Source organism: Rhipicephalus sanguineus, chromosome 1, assembly GCF_013339695.2.
Source record: "Rhipicephalus sanguineus isolate Rsan-2018 chromosome 1, BIME_Rsan_1.4, whole genome shotgun sequence".
Classification (NCBI taxonomy): domain Eukaryota; kingdom Metazoa; phylum Arthropoda; class Arachnida; order Ixodida; family Ixodidae; genus Rhipicephalus; species Rhipicephalus sanguineus.
In genome coordinates this window covers 135,121,389-135,138,387 of record NC_051176.1, presented here as the reverse complement: position 1 = coordinate 135,138,387, position 16,999 = coordinate 135,121,389, and the positions used below count along the sequence as shown (strand labels likewise).

The window sequence follows — 16,999 nt, the reverse complement described above, 5'->3', positions numbered from 1 at the left end:
CAAAGCCACCTCGTAGGCTCACGATGACGAACTGCCATCCGCGGACGTTGCCTTCGACGATCTGCGCGCTGGCGGCGTGTTGATTCCAGCCGAGATAACCCTTGAGGGCTTCGCCGACGCTGACAAAGACCTCGAGCTATGTGCGGAGTTGACCGATGACGAAATCATTCATCAAGTTACGGAGGATTCCGATGCCGACACCGAGAACGAAGAGCCAGCTCCTACACAGCCAACGAACACGGAGCTGACGCGAGCACTGATGACACTGTCATTGGTGTACAGCGCAACATGACGTTGACTGAAATTGAGGCAGACATAATCGCGGGCAAGTGGACCGTGCAAAAGAAAATAAGCGACTTCTTTGCGCCCAAGTGCTGACCTATGAGGTAGTGCCGGCCACGTCGTATTTTTTTTTTTATAAACGGCTCTTTTCAGAGCCACCTAAACAATGCATTGGCTGAATTGCTATGGGAATCTTGTACTCCGGCTGTGACCCTCTCCGTCAGCGAAAAATACCTACCAAAAATGTGCGTTTTCACGTGCATTCGTTTTTCCGGACTGCCCGATTTTCCGGACGTTTTCGCGGTCCCTTGAGGGTCCGGGAAATCGGACGTCGACTGTACATCCTCGCCTCACAGCAAAGTTGAGGTGTCCACCAAGAAGCGAAACGTGTCAAGCAAATGAGAAGGCGATGCAAACAGAGTCCGATTACTCTATCATGTTCCACTCTTGAAAGCGAAGCTTAAGCATCCTCCAAGTTATTATTGCTTATTATCCTTCTTGATAACTTTTTTTTTGTACTCTACTCCACTCTGCGACGCCCTGGCCCAGAAGACATACCAAATAAATATAAAAGTAAACTGAATAAGCACCCACCAAAGACTGGACAACCAACAGGGAAAACAGGCTCACCAGAAGTACACAGGCCGAGCTCTTCGCAGATTTCTTCAGGTGTAAATCCCTGTACGATGAGCTGCACCAGCTGGTCATAGTAGGTGTTGACTGTGTCTGTACACGTCTGTTTCAGCGATTCCGGAAGTACAGAGCACACCTTGTCCAAGAGCTTCTTCACTTCCTCCTGCGACACCAACAAACACAAAGAGAACATTGCCAGTCATACCATAAAATGACAAATAGAGGATGTGGACAGGGTAGCACAAGCAAATTTTGTAACAAAGCCTGAAGACTGTAAAAGTAAGGCGTTTTTGTTTATTAAAACAACAAACGAGCAGGAAGAGCGACAAACATAGTTGGCAGTCAACAAAGTAAAAGCTATGACCTCCGAGCTGGCACCTATTTTGCAGTCAATGTTGCACATTCCAAGACAGACTGCCGGTTACTGTGGTAGTTTAAGCACTGTCAAAAGACAACAATCATACTGTCACTGTCTCGCATGGCGACACAAATGAAACAACTATACATTTACAACCTGTTTTTGAGGCTTAGTGACCGATTTAGCAGGGTGGCTGATAAGCTAGTTGGTGATACATAACCTAAGGTGTACAGTGTAAAAGCTGAATATGGACAAAGAATAAATAGGAACTGCAGTCACCCCAATCTTTTCTTTGTCCTCATTCAATTTTCTCGCTATACACCCAAGAAAAATGGCAGAAATCACAGCCACTGCATGGCTGAGGTATTTGTTGCAAGGCCTTTGTTAGCACACAAAAGACACGTCACAGTTGCATTGTGGTAACTTACCACTTGCAGTGTACCATGTAGCTTTGTATAAAGTACTCCCGTCATTTCAACCCTTCTGCTGCCCCTTTATACTAGTATTTACAGTAGTAAGAAAGTACTAGCATTGGACAAAAGCAGTAACGTTCGTTCAACATGGGCATTTAAGACATCCCTTCCGCAGAAATTCCGGTGATGGTGACGGCATTGTCCGCGAGCGAGAAATCTCGATGGACACAAACAATAAAAATTAAACCAGGCATTCTGTGTGGCAGTCAGGTGTGTTACCACAGAGATGGCAGTACTTGAATTTACAAAGTGTGCAGCTGCAGATGCACATACTACTGCCTTATGGACATGTAGTGGGGCACTTCGCTACTTCGCAAAATGATTCATTGTATGGAGTAGTGGGCACTTTGCAATTGTACTTGCAATAGGCACCCTAGGAGAGTTCCCAGGGCATACTCATTCCTTTTCTAGTGGCATGCTTGAGGTTTCCATCAAGAAGTGAAGCATGGCAAGCGAATGAGAAGGCGATGCAAACAAGGCCTGATTACGCTATCGTGTTCCACTCTTAAATGCAAGGCTTAAGCATCCTCCAAGTTTTTGCCTCAAAATTGCATACCAGTAAAACTTCAGGTGTCATGTGATGTGAACTGTGCCATGGGTCAGAGGTTTAAAGCTGGCCAACCATTATAAAGGGCTTTGTCAACAGCCCTTTATAATAGTTATAATGGTTCATCATCATCATCATTAGTGGCAGCAGCATCAACAGTGGCCTTCTTTCTCACAAGGAGTCTCACATGCAGGTACACGAGTTCCCACCTTGCAGTTCTGTATCTTTTATACCAGGTGTAACGACAAGTGTCACACCAAGAAAACTGCGTAACATGTGGCTGTGTTAAAGCTTCCCACCTATCACAAACAGCTATGCCACAGTTCGTTATCATTAGCAATAGCAGCATCAACAAAGAATTTACAAGGTGCAAGACTGGCAAGACCAGCAACTAACCTCAGTCTTGTTGTCCTGCAGTTCATCGTAGACGAACTTCACCACGACTTTGCAGATGTCACAAACATCATCTCTAGCCTTCTTAGAAGGGACACTTGCAACCGGGGGCATCCCAGCTTTCTTTGCTAAAATTGCAGAATGCTCAGCATCAGGACAAGATAAAAAACATATTTAACCCAGAGAAAAAAAAACATTAGGTTGAGCTATATATACCTTTCTACTGTACAAGAACTTATTATGAGAAAAGGCATGACAAGCAACATTAGATGCAACAACTAATGTCCCTAGATTTTTTTCACTTCGTTGTTAAGTAGTGACAACCATTGAAGCGCCACCGACGAATATCATTGGGCAATGCTCGTTTTCGGTAGCAATGCTCTTCCTCACGCTTTTCCAGCGCCTGCTGAAAGAGCTGGGGACGAACCCCTACTCGCTAATGACGGGGGATTAGCAGGGGGGGAGAAATGCGCATCGTGCTTGCGTATTGTCCGCTGAATGTACCTAAACGAACGTGGCTTTGTAAATCTAGGTTAGGAAGAACATGGCGGCAGACGCCGGATGCACGTGAGAGAGGGTCGGGAGAGGAGGCAGTTGTCACTACTTAGGTAAAAGTAAAAATCTAGGGACTTGAGCAAGAACGAAAGACTGGCAGCGATGGAAGAGACTTTTTACTTTTCGAAGCAGATTTCGAAGTAGAAAAAGTACCACTTTGGAGCAGCCATAAGCGCTTTCGGAGCAGAAAAAAATGCTAGTTTGGAGCAGGCATTGCCGTTTCAGGAGCAGATGGCAAGATATGCCATACAACTTTGGAGTTCAAAGCATCGTCTAAGCATCTCATAAATATTAATATTTATTATAAAAGATATTTCACAGATAACAATCAACGTGAACTGCAAGAAACAAGCAAATAAAAGGTTGTTGGTTATCAAATGTGCCGTGAAACGAGCTACATATCTAAATACAAGTACTTGTGGCCGAAATGAGACCAAACCAGTAAAGCCGAGTACCACAATATAAAAGTAAACAACAGTCATATGACTGTTGCCAAAGCAACAGTTAATAATAGGTATGAGATCAAAGCAACCTCAGTCATTTTCACACTTCACCAAAGTAGCCAGCATATCAAGTTAACACACACACGCACGCACGCACGCACACCTAAATGAGCTATATGCTTGATATGCCAGTTCTTGTTGCATAAAAGAGATAAGTCGATAAAGCTGCATACAGATTGTGTTCAGTTTCTTTAGTGCTTGAAAGTTGGTCACGCGGTTAAAGTTCCTCGTCTACCTTTTCTCAATGCCTTTCGGAGCAGTTACTAACAAAACTCACAGTTTGGAGAGCTCATAGCAGCATTTCTCTTTTGAAGCAGTTTCGAGCAATTGGAACAGCACTTCCATCACTGGACTGGTGGCACCACCAAACCACTATAATGACACTGATTCCGGTGGCATATAATGGGGTATAGGTACCACTTTATCAATAAAGCTGGACTACATGATGCCCACATGCACCTCCTTACAGTTACACATGTGCTGATTTTATTTTTGATTGCTAAATTTGTTGTGGTCATTAACAAAAAAAGAACAGTACAATTAGCTTGTTGCCACTGTTGTCAAAGATATTACATTGCTTTGGTCATAGCAGCATAGAGCAGTGGGAGGATACCATAAAACAAGAGAAAAGATGCACTGTAGTTACATATGTTACAAAAAAGAACGGCATTGGACAAAGCAAGGATGCAACGTAAAGGCAAGACAATAACTTGCTTTTTGTGATCAAATAGGACTTCATGGCGTGTACAAATCTAGCTCACTGCGTAAACCTGCCGCCCTTAAAAGGTGATGTCTATCTGTTTCTGTGTGTTATAGTACCTAGTTAACTTTAAATACATGGGTTAAATAATCATAAGAAAAGAAGCATTACTTCTGCTAGAAAAGTAATCCTGTAGGCAGAGACTGTGCCCATGGTGGGCAACAGGAAAATGTTGCAATACAGTTTGCCACCCCCCAGAGCACTCCAGCTCTGTATTATTAGCAAGGAAAAACAAGAAAATCTGCATCATATTCATTACTGCTGCCATGTGAGCACAGCAATTGCTCTTAATGCCCGATGAAAATGTAGACTGCTGATTCACATTTTATGAAAAAGACTTATACGACCTTTTCCCTTTCTTTTTCTCAACTCAAAATGGTATCGTGGTCATATCGAAAAAACAAAGGGGGAGAAAAAAAAAGGTTAAATATTTGCATATGTAAAGTTAATGTCCGAGTTTTTGGAACTTCTAGGGACCGCAAAATCTGAAAAATCGGGGAAATCCGAAAACAAAGTCATGCTTTTCTACTCCAATCAAGAGGTCAAATCGGCACGGCAATGTGTGAAATAGCTCTCAAGGCCTGCCAGTACACTTATCAGGCATTTTGGTGCTCGCAGAGGCTCTCGTGAATATATACGTTCGGTACCTGCCAGGAACCCAGCTTAACTACATGCTAACCGCCAATTGTAAATTTGAGTCTCGTGATCAGCGCTGCCAAAGCCAGCAAAGCAACAAAAAAACTAAAGCCCTCTCACTTAACCGTGCCATGGCACATGGTTGCAATAAAAAGGAGCATTTCAAAACGATAATGCAGAACCCAAAGGCTGCGGCAGAATAGCGGACGAATCATCTGGCTTTACCCAACACGTGTGCGTGCAAAAACAATGTACTACTGTATGAAAATCTCCACCACTTCATTGAAGTGCACCATTTGCTGCCACATGAAGCCTATCGTTCCAAATTAGTTGTATGCAGCACATTGCCTACTAAGCTTGAGCAGTAAATTGCCTGGGCGGTGCCTTGTGACTAATCAGTTCTTGCATCATTGGATATGTTCAAGCGACAAAACAGCACTGTTTTTATTTCATATGCTACCAAACAAAGCATCGAACCAGACATGAATTACATGCCATAGAGGATAAATCAGCAAGGCTGTGCGTATCGAAACATAAAGCAAGGGAAGGGAGTTATAGCACTCCATAATGACAAATTTGCTTTATATGTTTCAGTGCGACATAGATGTACACAGTGGTGAAGCATAAAAATAACCGTAAGAACAGTCGGAATGCAGCGTGTTACCTGTGGCTTAAATCTCTTATATTTAATTACCAATACTGTCGAACACGGATATATCAAACCCACATATCCCCTTCAGGCGCAACGTCCACATATGTGGACGCAACTTGTTTTTGCCAGTTTTTTGGACTAGTCGGAAAGAAAGGGTAAGATACATTGCGCATAGCATCAACTGAACCTTCTGCATGGTCAACGTGTCTTGACTTAACCTCAATATGCTAAGTATGACCATAACCGATCACTCTGGTGAAGGCACTACGATGTTCGACGGGTTGTTTGACGTGCTGCGTTCCAGGACCAACGTCATAAGTATTATTTTTCTCCACACGAAATAAACGCAACCAAAAACAAAGTGCGCATGCATTTTAAGCTAACAATTTCCTTAATCTTATATAAAAATGGAACATGACTGACTGCTGAGTAAGTAAATATTCAATTATTCTCTAATTAGGATTATTTAGCAAAACTCGCAAAAAACAGCATATTACTTTAATTTCTTTCTTGGAATGTAATATTGAGTGCCTTAGAATTGCGTTGTGCGAATTTGAGACATTTGCAGACAGTGCATCATAATTCGCGCCTGAAGGGGATATATCGAATTTTCGGCTATATCGAACTCGTAAATTATCCCCTTGAAAATCCTTCGTAAAAGTATAGAAATTCGCATCTTTACATCGAACGATATTTTTACCCGCCATCAGATATATCGAACGGCGCGCGAGCTGGAAGGTGCACTTCGGCACTCGCTGCACGCGGCACCGCGCCTCCGCCGACACCCGAAACGCTCGCAAAACGTGAGGGCGAGAGGGCTCGGACTGTACTCCTGTTGGGCACGTTCTCCAACTTGCGGAACGGCTTTTTATTGCGATAGCAATTATATGGACAGTCTCGGCTGGTTTTTGCCGTCGCCGACGCCGTCATGCTGCGTATATGTATAAGTATGTATATATATTACATCAATATCCCAAAGAAAAATAAATCAGAAAAATGCTTCCGAAGCGCGGAATCAAACCAGCGACCTCTCACTTCGCAGCGCGGTGCGCTAAGCACTACTCCACAAAGCGCAGATCGCTAAGGTAGCTATTGGCGAGCGTTATATACACACGCTTTACCGTTTGCAGTCCTCCGAGACAGCAGGCGCTTATAAGCGTTCCTTCATTACCAGCGAGATGACGCTAGGAGCGCGACAGGCGCACTTAAAGGTGTCGGCAACCTCTCTCGCTTCTTTTAATATTTGCGCAAGGAGAACCTTGCCCTTCCGCTGTCTGCTAGCGCGGGCACTCGAACAAGCTACCGCAGTGTTCATGATTCCCAGCAGATGGAGCTACCTGGTAGCTCTCAGCGCGCGTCACGTACAGGTAGCTAAAAGCGTTTCAGATGTCGTGCACGCAACGTACGTGTACTTTCCACGTTTGCGTACGTGAAGTCCCTACGTACGTGAAATTAAAACTGTCTAGTAGCTGCCGGGTACTGACGGACGCGCCCTAGTTGCAGCGCGTCCATGACGGGCCGCTTTTCTTGCTATCGCATTCATTGCTTCGCCCTTGCGGCGAAACTGTGACTTTTTTTTTTCTTCTTTTTTTTCTCTCTCTTTCTTATGCTTTCTCTGCGTTACCGTTGGCTCGGAGAGCAGGAACGAAGGAGCCGACGGCCTCCTCCTCTCGCCCTTTTTTTTTAGAGCAGGAACGAACGAGCCGGCGGCCTCCTCTTTTCGCCTTTTCTTTCCTTCTTTTTTGTTGCTGTTTTGTGAGCTTTGATCAGCCAACCACAGCCCGCGCCTTTCGTAATTGCTCAGCCAACCACAGCTCGCGCCTTTTGTGCCATTTCGTACATCACTGCTGCCCTCGCAGGTAGCCGGGTAGCATGGATAGCCATCGCCGCCATCGCGATTGATCGCGAGCGCTTTGTTGGCGGAGTCCACTTCCGCGAGTTTTCGCATACCACCGCATTCCTCTTTTGCGTGCATCCTGTGCGTGCTGTGCAGAGGCGCTGCGGACTGCTTGAATTTTCGACTTTTCGTGTAGCAATGGCCAGTGTCAAGAAGCGCAAGGACTTTGACTTTGTGTTAAGGCGGGCAGAAAAAGTTCGACGGTGGCGGACGGTGGTTCCCTCTTCCCAGCTGCCGTTGCACCCAAAGTGTCTGCGGACGATTTTGTGGAATCGGACTGCAATGTTCAGGCTGTTGCAAGCCTCGTAGACGAGAACATTGTAGCTGTGGTCGCAGGGACCCAGGATGCCCAGGCCGACAGCTCAAGTGACGAGGAAAGATCGTCCGGACGAGGCGGCAGCTACACGCGCGTACTCCGCCGCTGAAGTGGCGGCAGCATTCGGCTTGATTCGCAGTTGTTGCAGCGACATGGAGGGAACTGCGCTGTCGCACCTGGACAGCCTCGATAAGATCGAGGTCAGCATCTTCAACTTCATTTCGAAGACGAAGTAGGCCAAGATAAGCGATTTTTTTTTCACGCATATAAAACATTCTGTTGCATCGTGTGTGCAAAATTACCGTATTTTTTCGAATCTAACGCGCACCTTTTTCCCGGGAAAACGAGTCCGAAAATCGCATGTGCGTTAGAATAGAGTACCGAAAAAAAAAAAGAAACTGTTATCGTATTGCCATCGACATCTCAAAATGTCCGCCTCCTACGCGCCTTGGCCATTTCTGCCATTTTTTCAGTTCATACGTGTGCTGAGGAGATTGTCATCCCGTTCTGCGTTCGCATCGACGGCATGGAAGTGCCGACTCCAAATACTCGACGAGTGTACCATGATGCCGTATTTAAAAGAATAGTTATTACATGTGCAAAGAGACGGACGGAAATCGGGCCGCATCGCGGTCGTTCGGAGTTCCCGAAACGTGCGTGCGAGACTGGTGCAAACAGAAGCAGAAGATTTTTTACAGCAAAGCTTCACGAAAAGGTTTCAGTGGACCAAAGCAAGGCTGGTTTCCTGAAATCGAAGAGTGTTGACAGCGACAAGGAGTTGTCCGACAGCGACGAGGACTGATCCATTACGCGACTCGTATCGCCGCCATAGTGGTGACAGTTTTAGCGGCAAGGCCCGCTTTTTGACATTGTGTTTTACTTTTTTCAAAACTTTAGCTCTTTAAAACCCAAATACTTGTTCTTCTGAATGTGCAAAGTTTGACTCCTACGGACTTTTTTTGTTCTTTTCTCTCACGAAAAATGGGTGCGCGTTACAATTGATGTATTACTTTTTTTTTTGGTCGCGGAAAACGGGTGCGCGTAGTCCTAACAAAAGAAGCATTACTTTTGCCTAAAAATTAATCCTGTAGAAAGAGATTCTGCCCATAGTGGGCAACAGGAAAATGTTGCAAGTACAATTTGCCACCCCACAGAGCAACTGCTCTTAATGCCCGACAAAAATTTAGAAACACATATTGTACAAATAGACTTCTAGGACTTTTTCCCTTTTTTTTTCTTTAAACTCAAAATGGAGGCATGGTCATATCGAAAAAAACAAAAGAGGGAAAAAAAAAGCTCAATACTTGCATATGCACAGTCAATGTGCGATTTTCGGACCTTCTAGAGACTGCAAAATCGTGTGAAAAATCGGGCAGCCCAAAAACAAATTCATGCTTTTCTACTTGAATTAAGTGGTTGAATCGCCACAGCAATGTGCAAAATAGCCCTCAAGGCCTGCCGGTACACTTATTAGGCATTTTGGTGCTCGAAGAGGCTCTCGTGAATATATACATTCGGCCCTTGCCAGGAACCCAGCTACATGCTAACGGCCAATTGCAAGTATGAGTCTCATTATGAGCGCCGCTGACACCAACAAAGCGGCAGAAAAATTACGGCCCGCTCACCCAACCGTGCCATGGCGCATGGTTTTAAGTTGAACCCCTTTATAAGATGCACTGATGTAAGAGACAAGAGGGTATAAGACACCAGTGTGTCTACATTGAAATAGCAGTTGATCAGAAAATGAGAACATGTACTCTGCTTCTAACAGACACCTAAATAAGGGACAAGAACTGCTCCCCAGTTCATGTCTCTTATAAAGGGGTTCAACTGTCATACCAAGGAGCATTTCACAACGATAACGCGGAACAAAAAGGCCGTGGCGGGAGAGTGGACGAATCATCTGGCTTTCCCCAATGCTTGTGCACGTGTAAACAACGTACTATTGAACAAAGATCTCCACCGCTTCAATGAAACGCACTATTTGCTACCACATGGAGCCGATCGTTCCTAGTTGTGTGCAGCACGTTGTCTACTAAGCTCACGCAGTCATTGCCTTGGCGGTGCCTTGTGATGGTGCCACAATAGCACCCGCATTATCAAGCATGTCCAAAAATCTGCCACCCGGAAAATCGGCATGTACTTGCTTGCCCAAACTGCACAACAGGTTTTCTTTTACTTATTAATGTGTCCAATGTACAAAACTGTGGAATGGTTCTATTTAAAAAAAGGGGGGGGGGGGAGAGGTTAACAGCCACTTCATCCAGTGCCAATCACAAAATGTCTGCATCTAAAGAATTTCTGGGAGAAAGACAGGACAACCAAAAGGAACAACAAGCTCACCAGAAGGGCAGAGGCCAAGCTCTTGGCAGACCTGCTCTGGTGTAAAGCCCTTCACAATAAGCTCCACTAGCTCGTCATAGTAGGTGTTGACTGTGTCTGCGCATGTCTGTTTCAGAGAGTCTGGCAGCAGGGAGCACACCTTGTCCAAGAGGTTCTTCACCTGTTCCTGCACCACCAGCATCGACACAGAGAACTACAGTGAAACCTTGTTACTACGAACACCACGTTGACAAGCATTTCAAGTTAACAAACTTTTAAATCTTGCACCAACTACTCGTAGCGTCAATGTAAAAATATTTCATTATAACTAACTTCAGAACACCTAACTTCTCAAAATAACGACCATTAATTAATTTTCCTGTCACTTTAACGCCTCAGCACTACAAAGTCATATTTCGATCCGCCAGTGCAACCAGAGCAGTAGGTTAGAAGACAACATGGAGCACAGAGCATGGGCGTTGGCAGGGGGGTTGCAAATGGGGCACCTGCCCCCCTCGAGACACACCAGCACTTAAACCCACCCAAGCTACACCAATGCTCTCCCACTCACCCGTCCGCTAAGTTACACCGGCTTGCACCCCCCAAGACAAAATCCTGCCGACACTCATGGCACAGAGTGGACATCTCGTGCATTGAGCAGGGAATGTGAAATATGGGCTTGGAAAATCTGAGACAGTCGGTGCGAGTGAAAGTAAAAACACAGGAACCACTGTGCATGGCATGGCATTGGGAGAGGGAACATGCAAGCTTTGAGAAGAGACTGGGAGGGGAGGCAACAACGTATCAGATTTTGCTTCTTGCTTTCTTTGCATTGTCACTGATGAGGCATTGAGCTGCTTTACCTAGCCACATGTTGTAAAGTGGCATGACCTCTTTTGAATAATGTCGTCAGGGTACGTAGTCTTATAACCAATGGAGATACTACAGCTCACAAATGCTACACTAATAATGTCTGAAAAAGAGATGTGCCCATTTCTCATAGCAGTTTTGTGTCAAGTGAACCCCACAATACAGAAAACGGCACATTTTCCCCACTGTTGGTGCCTGTATGGCTCGCACATGTTTGTTAGAAGTATAATTAGCACTTCTACACCACTGCAACAACAGTTCTACAAAGCATTGTGAAGACTGACAAAAATGTGGAAGAATTTACAAGGTGCAAGACTGGCTAAGCCCAGCAACTAACCTCAGTCTTGTTGTCCTGCAATTCATTGTAGACAAACTTCACCACAATCTTGCAAATGTCACACTCTTCGTCTGTAGGCTTCTTAGAAGGAACACTTGCAGTTTTCTTTGCTAGAGTGGAAGAAGTAGTATTATCAATGCCAAGTAGTATTAAAACTAGAGTTGTGCAAATGGCAAAATTTTGAGCTTGAATCGAATAGAATATTTTAGAATACTTTGACGCAAAATTACACAAAAAAGTTGCACAGAATCCCTATGCATATTCTTACAAGATAGGAACATGAAAACGTTTCTTTTGGCTAGGTTGGTGAAGCACTGGAGGGGTACTGCTAAATGGTGTTCCCTAGTTTTCTTATAAAGAATGAGGCAATGCAGAGGCCAAATTGGGTTTATTCACATGATTTGGTATAACCAAAGTGGTGTCGAAAACACATTACACGTGAAAGCAAACGATGCTATTTCTTCAACCTCTCCTCCAACAACTCTGGAGGCCCAACTGATGTGGTGGACACATTTTTTTCCTTCGAGTCAGGAGTTCTTCATCTGCTGCGCAGATTTCCCTCTCCTACTCTGCAGCTGCGAGTGGTTTCTGCGACAGTTGTTGGCGCTGGCATCAGTTCCGGTTGGAGAGGTCACGTGTTTTTTGCACACGGCTTTTGTGGACGCCGGAAAAGTGCGCACTTTTGCAAACCTGGCCAAGTAACGCTTTTGTGTGAAAATGTAGTACAAAGCATGGGCAAAAAGAAAATTCCTTTTGTGTGGTAGACCGTATGCCTGGCGGCAGCGCTGTCCACTGCATGACAACGAAACTGTGCTGCTAGCTGTCACATAGTGGCGTGGGTGACGACGTGCAGTATTGCCATGAGCATAGATAACTTGATATTTTCGGTTTTTCGGGTGATACTAATGAATTTTATATCGCAGGCTAATTTACAACGCCAAGACATTGTTCGGAAAGCACGTTTCGCAAAATGAGTCGATCGAGTATGATACCAACACCACGTTCACAGCATTACCAACAGCCGACCACCAGTGGCAGATGTAGTAGCATCACTACCTCAAAATGGCAACGGAGTGCTATTTAGAGCTAGTCCGCGCTGGTTCATTTCGTGCTCAACTACGGTCTGCCTGTGTCAAATTTGTTCCCAGCATAACAGAAATGGTGACGCACCCCTCTCATCATGAAAGCTCATATCAAAGGAAAGCTATTTCGCACGCTTAGGACAACTACATCGCATGTATTTTGCGTGCCCAAAACCTGTGTACGTGAGTGGTGCAAACAAAGGAAAGAAATGTTCAGCTGCATGTCGACCAGGAAAACTTTCTACGGGCTGAATATCCGGATCTCTATGACAAGCTTGCAGGCATTCTCAAGCAGCTCTGTGTAGACAGAGCTTGCAACGTAACAGCCCTTGGAACTGCACACTATCGAGGCGTATCCAGAAGTGACCTTAAAGCCAGCAAAACTGGATCACTGAAGGAAAGGAACTGCCAGCTGAATAAATTTCACTTGCTCTGAGGGTGAATTGTGCTTGCCCTTTTTCTTCTTCTGATCATCGACATAACGGCATGCCACAGTTTTAAAATATCATTTAGAAGCACTGAGAGTTGATTTTTAGTGAATGAAACCATTATACTTATTTTCCGGAAGTTCAAATACTTCAAATAGTGAAATTTCGGTGCAAATCGAATCGAACAGCAAACACGTTAGAAAAATATTCGAAAGTTTGAATATTCGCACACCCTTAATTAAAACTTAATTTAAGGAACACTAAAAAGCAAACTTACATTGAGCAGCATCATTAACCCTTTAGGATGATAAGCAAGGCTTTAAAGAAGATTAAAAGATTATTTTGAGAAGCACCAATGAGAATAATTAAGTTACGCAGTATTACCCCTTCAAAGAAGGCTCTTCAAGAAAATGTAAAAAACATTCCTTTGCATGTAAACTATCCTGCAATCATGGCTACCACTTTGTCATATAAGGCAATATTTTGCGAAGAATTTCTGTCACAAAGGTCAAGTTTACTTTTAAATAATAATAATTGTTGGATTTTAATGTCCCAAAACCACGATATGATTATGAAGGATGCCGTAGAGGAGGGCTCCGAAAATTTCGACCACCTGGGGTTCTTTAACGTGCAAGTTTGTTATTAAAAAAAAAAGTCACAGTTTCGTCTGATAGGTGACACACTAATAGCGATAACAATGTATCTAACAGCTATAAAAAGGTTTGAAGTTATATCAGCCCAGTATACTGCAGTAAACATTCACAGATTAGTGAGCCCGATCTGTGTGTACATAGGCAAACACAAACACATCTTATACAACAAACACCAAAAATGGCTTTCAGAACGCTGGTGTGATGAACAGCACAAACAGTAGCGAGCAGTTAGCGTTTACTGGTTACCTCATATTAAGTCAATGTAGCAACATGAAAAAGACAGTGTATAAAATTTTACATTCCCTTTGTTACATTGCGGTTCAACCGTACCATATAAGGAAAACCTAAAATGTTTTAAGTGGCTAGTAATATGATAAGGGGATAACACTCACTGGAGGGGCACAAGCCAAGTTCTTTGCACACCTCATCTGGGACGAGTTCCTGGACGAGGAGGCTGACCAGCATGTCATAATAGTTGTTGACCATTTCGACACACTTCTGCTCCAATGAGCTGGGCAGCAGAGAGCATACCTGGTCAAGTGCTTCCTTCACCTTCTCCTAAAAAGGTAACCAAGACCACATGGTTCACATAAAGAACAGGGAGGGGGAAGAGCTGTTGGAATAACAGTAACAAGGCAACAGAAGGAACTAGTACAGACAAAGCTTAAAGCTGAACATTTTGACAGATTTGCCTGTCTGGTTGGGTTAATTAATTAAGGCTTAATTAAGACTTAATTAAGACTCACAACCGAAGAAACTTCAGTGCTCTCTAAAGGCCAAAAATTCAGTGTTACCACGCACAAACCCCCCCATTCCGAAGATGGTCGCCGCACTCAAGAACGGCATCCGAAACCTAGTGTTAGGGATCAAGTGCGACTCAAAGCAATTGGCATTATCAGCTCGACGAAGAACCGCACGAAAGAAAGAAACCTGTCTCCAGGTGAAATGAGCGCACTAAGAAACCTACAAAAAGACGCAACCATAGTAATCCTACCAGCAGACAAGGGCAACTCCACCGTTCTCCTGAACACACGCGACTACGAGAAGAAAGTATCAACATTGTTAAGCTCTGTAGACTATGAGAAGCTAAAAAAGGATCCCACCACAGGAACACAACAAGTATTGAACAAGACGCTAGCAGAAATATTCCGGGACAAACCAAACTTTCGTTACCTTTACCTCCACCTAATATGCAGGAACGGGTCAGCTCCAGCATTCTATGGCCTCCCGAAAATTCACAAATCTGGAGTCCCCCTGCGGCCAATAGTAGACTTCTCGCGCTCACCAATGCAATCACTATCCACGTACCTGCCCCGGATAATTTCACCCCTAACCGGAAAGACCGCATCTCGTGTGTGCAACGCGGAGGACTTCGTCGGACTGACATCAAAGCTACGACTAGAGAACGACGAGTGCCTGGTATGGTTTGATGTGGTGTCTCTATTCACCAGCATACCAATACAACTGGCAGTCGCCGTAACCCGGGGTGCCTTAGAAGGCGACAGTGCTCTGAACGAGAGAACTCCTTTGAGTGTGGACGAAATCTGTCGACTCCTGGAACTCTGCCTATCAAATACGTATTTTTCATTTAACGGCGAATACTACAGGCAGACAAGAGCAGCACCAATGGGAACCTCAATCTCCGTGACCATGGCCAGCATCACCATGGAAAACATCGAAGAGAGAGCCCTGAGCACCTTTGCACAGAAACCCAAAGTGTTCTTCAGGTACGTGGACGATTGTTTTTGCATTATAAAGACATCGCAAGTCGCCAACCTACTCAGCCATCTAAACTCCGTAGAACCGGACATTCAGTTCACTTGTGAGCGCGAAAAAGACTGATCCCTTCCATTCCTTGATTTACTAATCAAGCGAGTGGGAGATTCCCCAAGTTTCTCAGTCTACCGCAAACCTACACATACAGGCCGCTACCTACACTTTAATTCAGATCACCCTGCAAGCCACAAAACATCAGTAGTCAACACTTTGGTGAGAAGAATGGAAACACATTGCACATTAGAATCAGAACAGAAGGAAAGAAAGAAACACCGTGCTCAACGAACTCCAAAAAAACGGCTACCCGCCCCATTTCATTCGGAAAGCAATCCGGTAACAAAAAAGAAAAGTACTTCCAACGGATCCCCCAGCGTCGCCGCCTTCCCAGAAGCGAATCTCTCTCCCCTACGTGAAAGGCACCAGTGAAGCTATAAGTAGACTCTTAAAGAAGGAAGGCATAACGGTCGCACACAAGCCAACCAACACAATAAATTTTCTTCTACCGAAACCTAGGGACCTTCCACCAAAAGAAAGAGCGCAAGGCATCGTCTACAAGATCAAACCTTGAACGAAAGAATTGAACAAAAAAACTTGAACGAAAGAATTAAACAGCACAAAAACGATGTCAGGACATTCTCAAGACAACGGAAACCCCTTGCAGAACACTCGGAAGATGCCGACCATAAGATTGACTTTGAAAAAACCGAAATCCTAACAACAGAAACTAACCAACAAAAACGGCTGTTATTGGAGTCGTGGTTCATTCAAAACACCGAAGGCAACTTAAACCGATGCAAAGGAAACTTTCCATCAGTATACATTCACGGACTAGCTACAGCAAGAAAAAACAATTCAAACAAAGTCGCGAGTGAGCAAAACCGTCCCTGGCCGCCCCCAGCCCATCAATCCCACCCAACCCGCACCAACCGCGGCAACCGCAACCCCCTCAACACTCTCACCACCAAAGAAGACGCGCCTTCCCTCCTTCTCCCCAGCTGGTTCGAAAGAGAAGAGTTGCACCTCGACCCTTCCGCTGTCACTCCCCCTGAAGAAGGAATCGAGTTGATTCCGAAAAGTCGGGAAATAAACCCATTTTTGGTTGGAGCCCTTTGAAAGTCTTACACAAAGCTTGATATAACAAAGTAGGTAAAACCTGCAATTTATTTCGTTATACTGAAGTTTCACCTATTATGCAAGGCACAGACACCAACAGATTCTTCCTTACATGGAGCTCCAAAATATGTCTAAATAGGGCAGCATGTTAAAACAAAAAACTGATACCAATAAAATTAAAAGATCAATCTTCTTGACCATGACAGCTGGCAACCACATACAGTTTGATGCCAAACTAACAAAGACGTCTTCACAGCAATCACACAGCACGTCAAAAGTCAAAAGAAATGTCAATCTAATTCACCATTGGTAATCAGAGTAAGCAAAGCTATTGCACCCATCTCGCTGCCACGGCTTGCCATCAATACCTTGGGTGGTGCTCCGAACTAGCACAACACTGAATACTACTATGT

The 16,999-nt window shown here is 44.5% G+C and overlaps 1 protein-coding gene across 9 annotated transcripts in view; it reads right to left on the bottom strand.

The window, feature by feature from the left end:
- LOC119398702 (uncharacterized) overlaps positions 1-16,999 on the bottom strand; it is a 119,118-nt gene that overhangs the window by 51,758 nt on the left and 50,361 nt on the right. For 2 of the 9 annotated variants that reach the window (XM_049416610.1, XM_049416623.1), the window contains exons 22-26: positions 14,090-14,255; positions 11,535-11,644; positions 10,349-10,514; positions 2,690-2,814; positions 913-1,078 (exon numbers count right to left, since the gene is read on the bottom strand). In XM_049416610.1, the coding sequence (XP_049272567.1) occupies positions 913-1,078; positions 2,690-2,814; positions 10,349-10,514; positions 11,535-11,644; positions 14,090-14,255 (733 nt within the window). Of the gene's footprint in view, positions 1-912; positions 1,079-2,689; positions 2,815-10,348; positions 10,515-11,534; positions 11,645-14,085; positions 14,256-16,999 lie in introns of all 9 variants that reach the window. The other 7 variants (XM_049416628.1, XM_049416635.1, XM_049416612.1 and 4 more) reach the window with 6 other exon arrangements.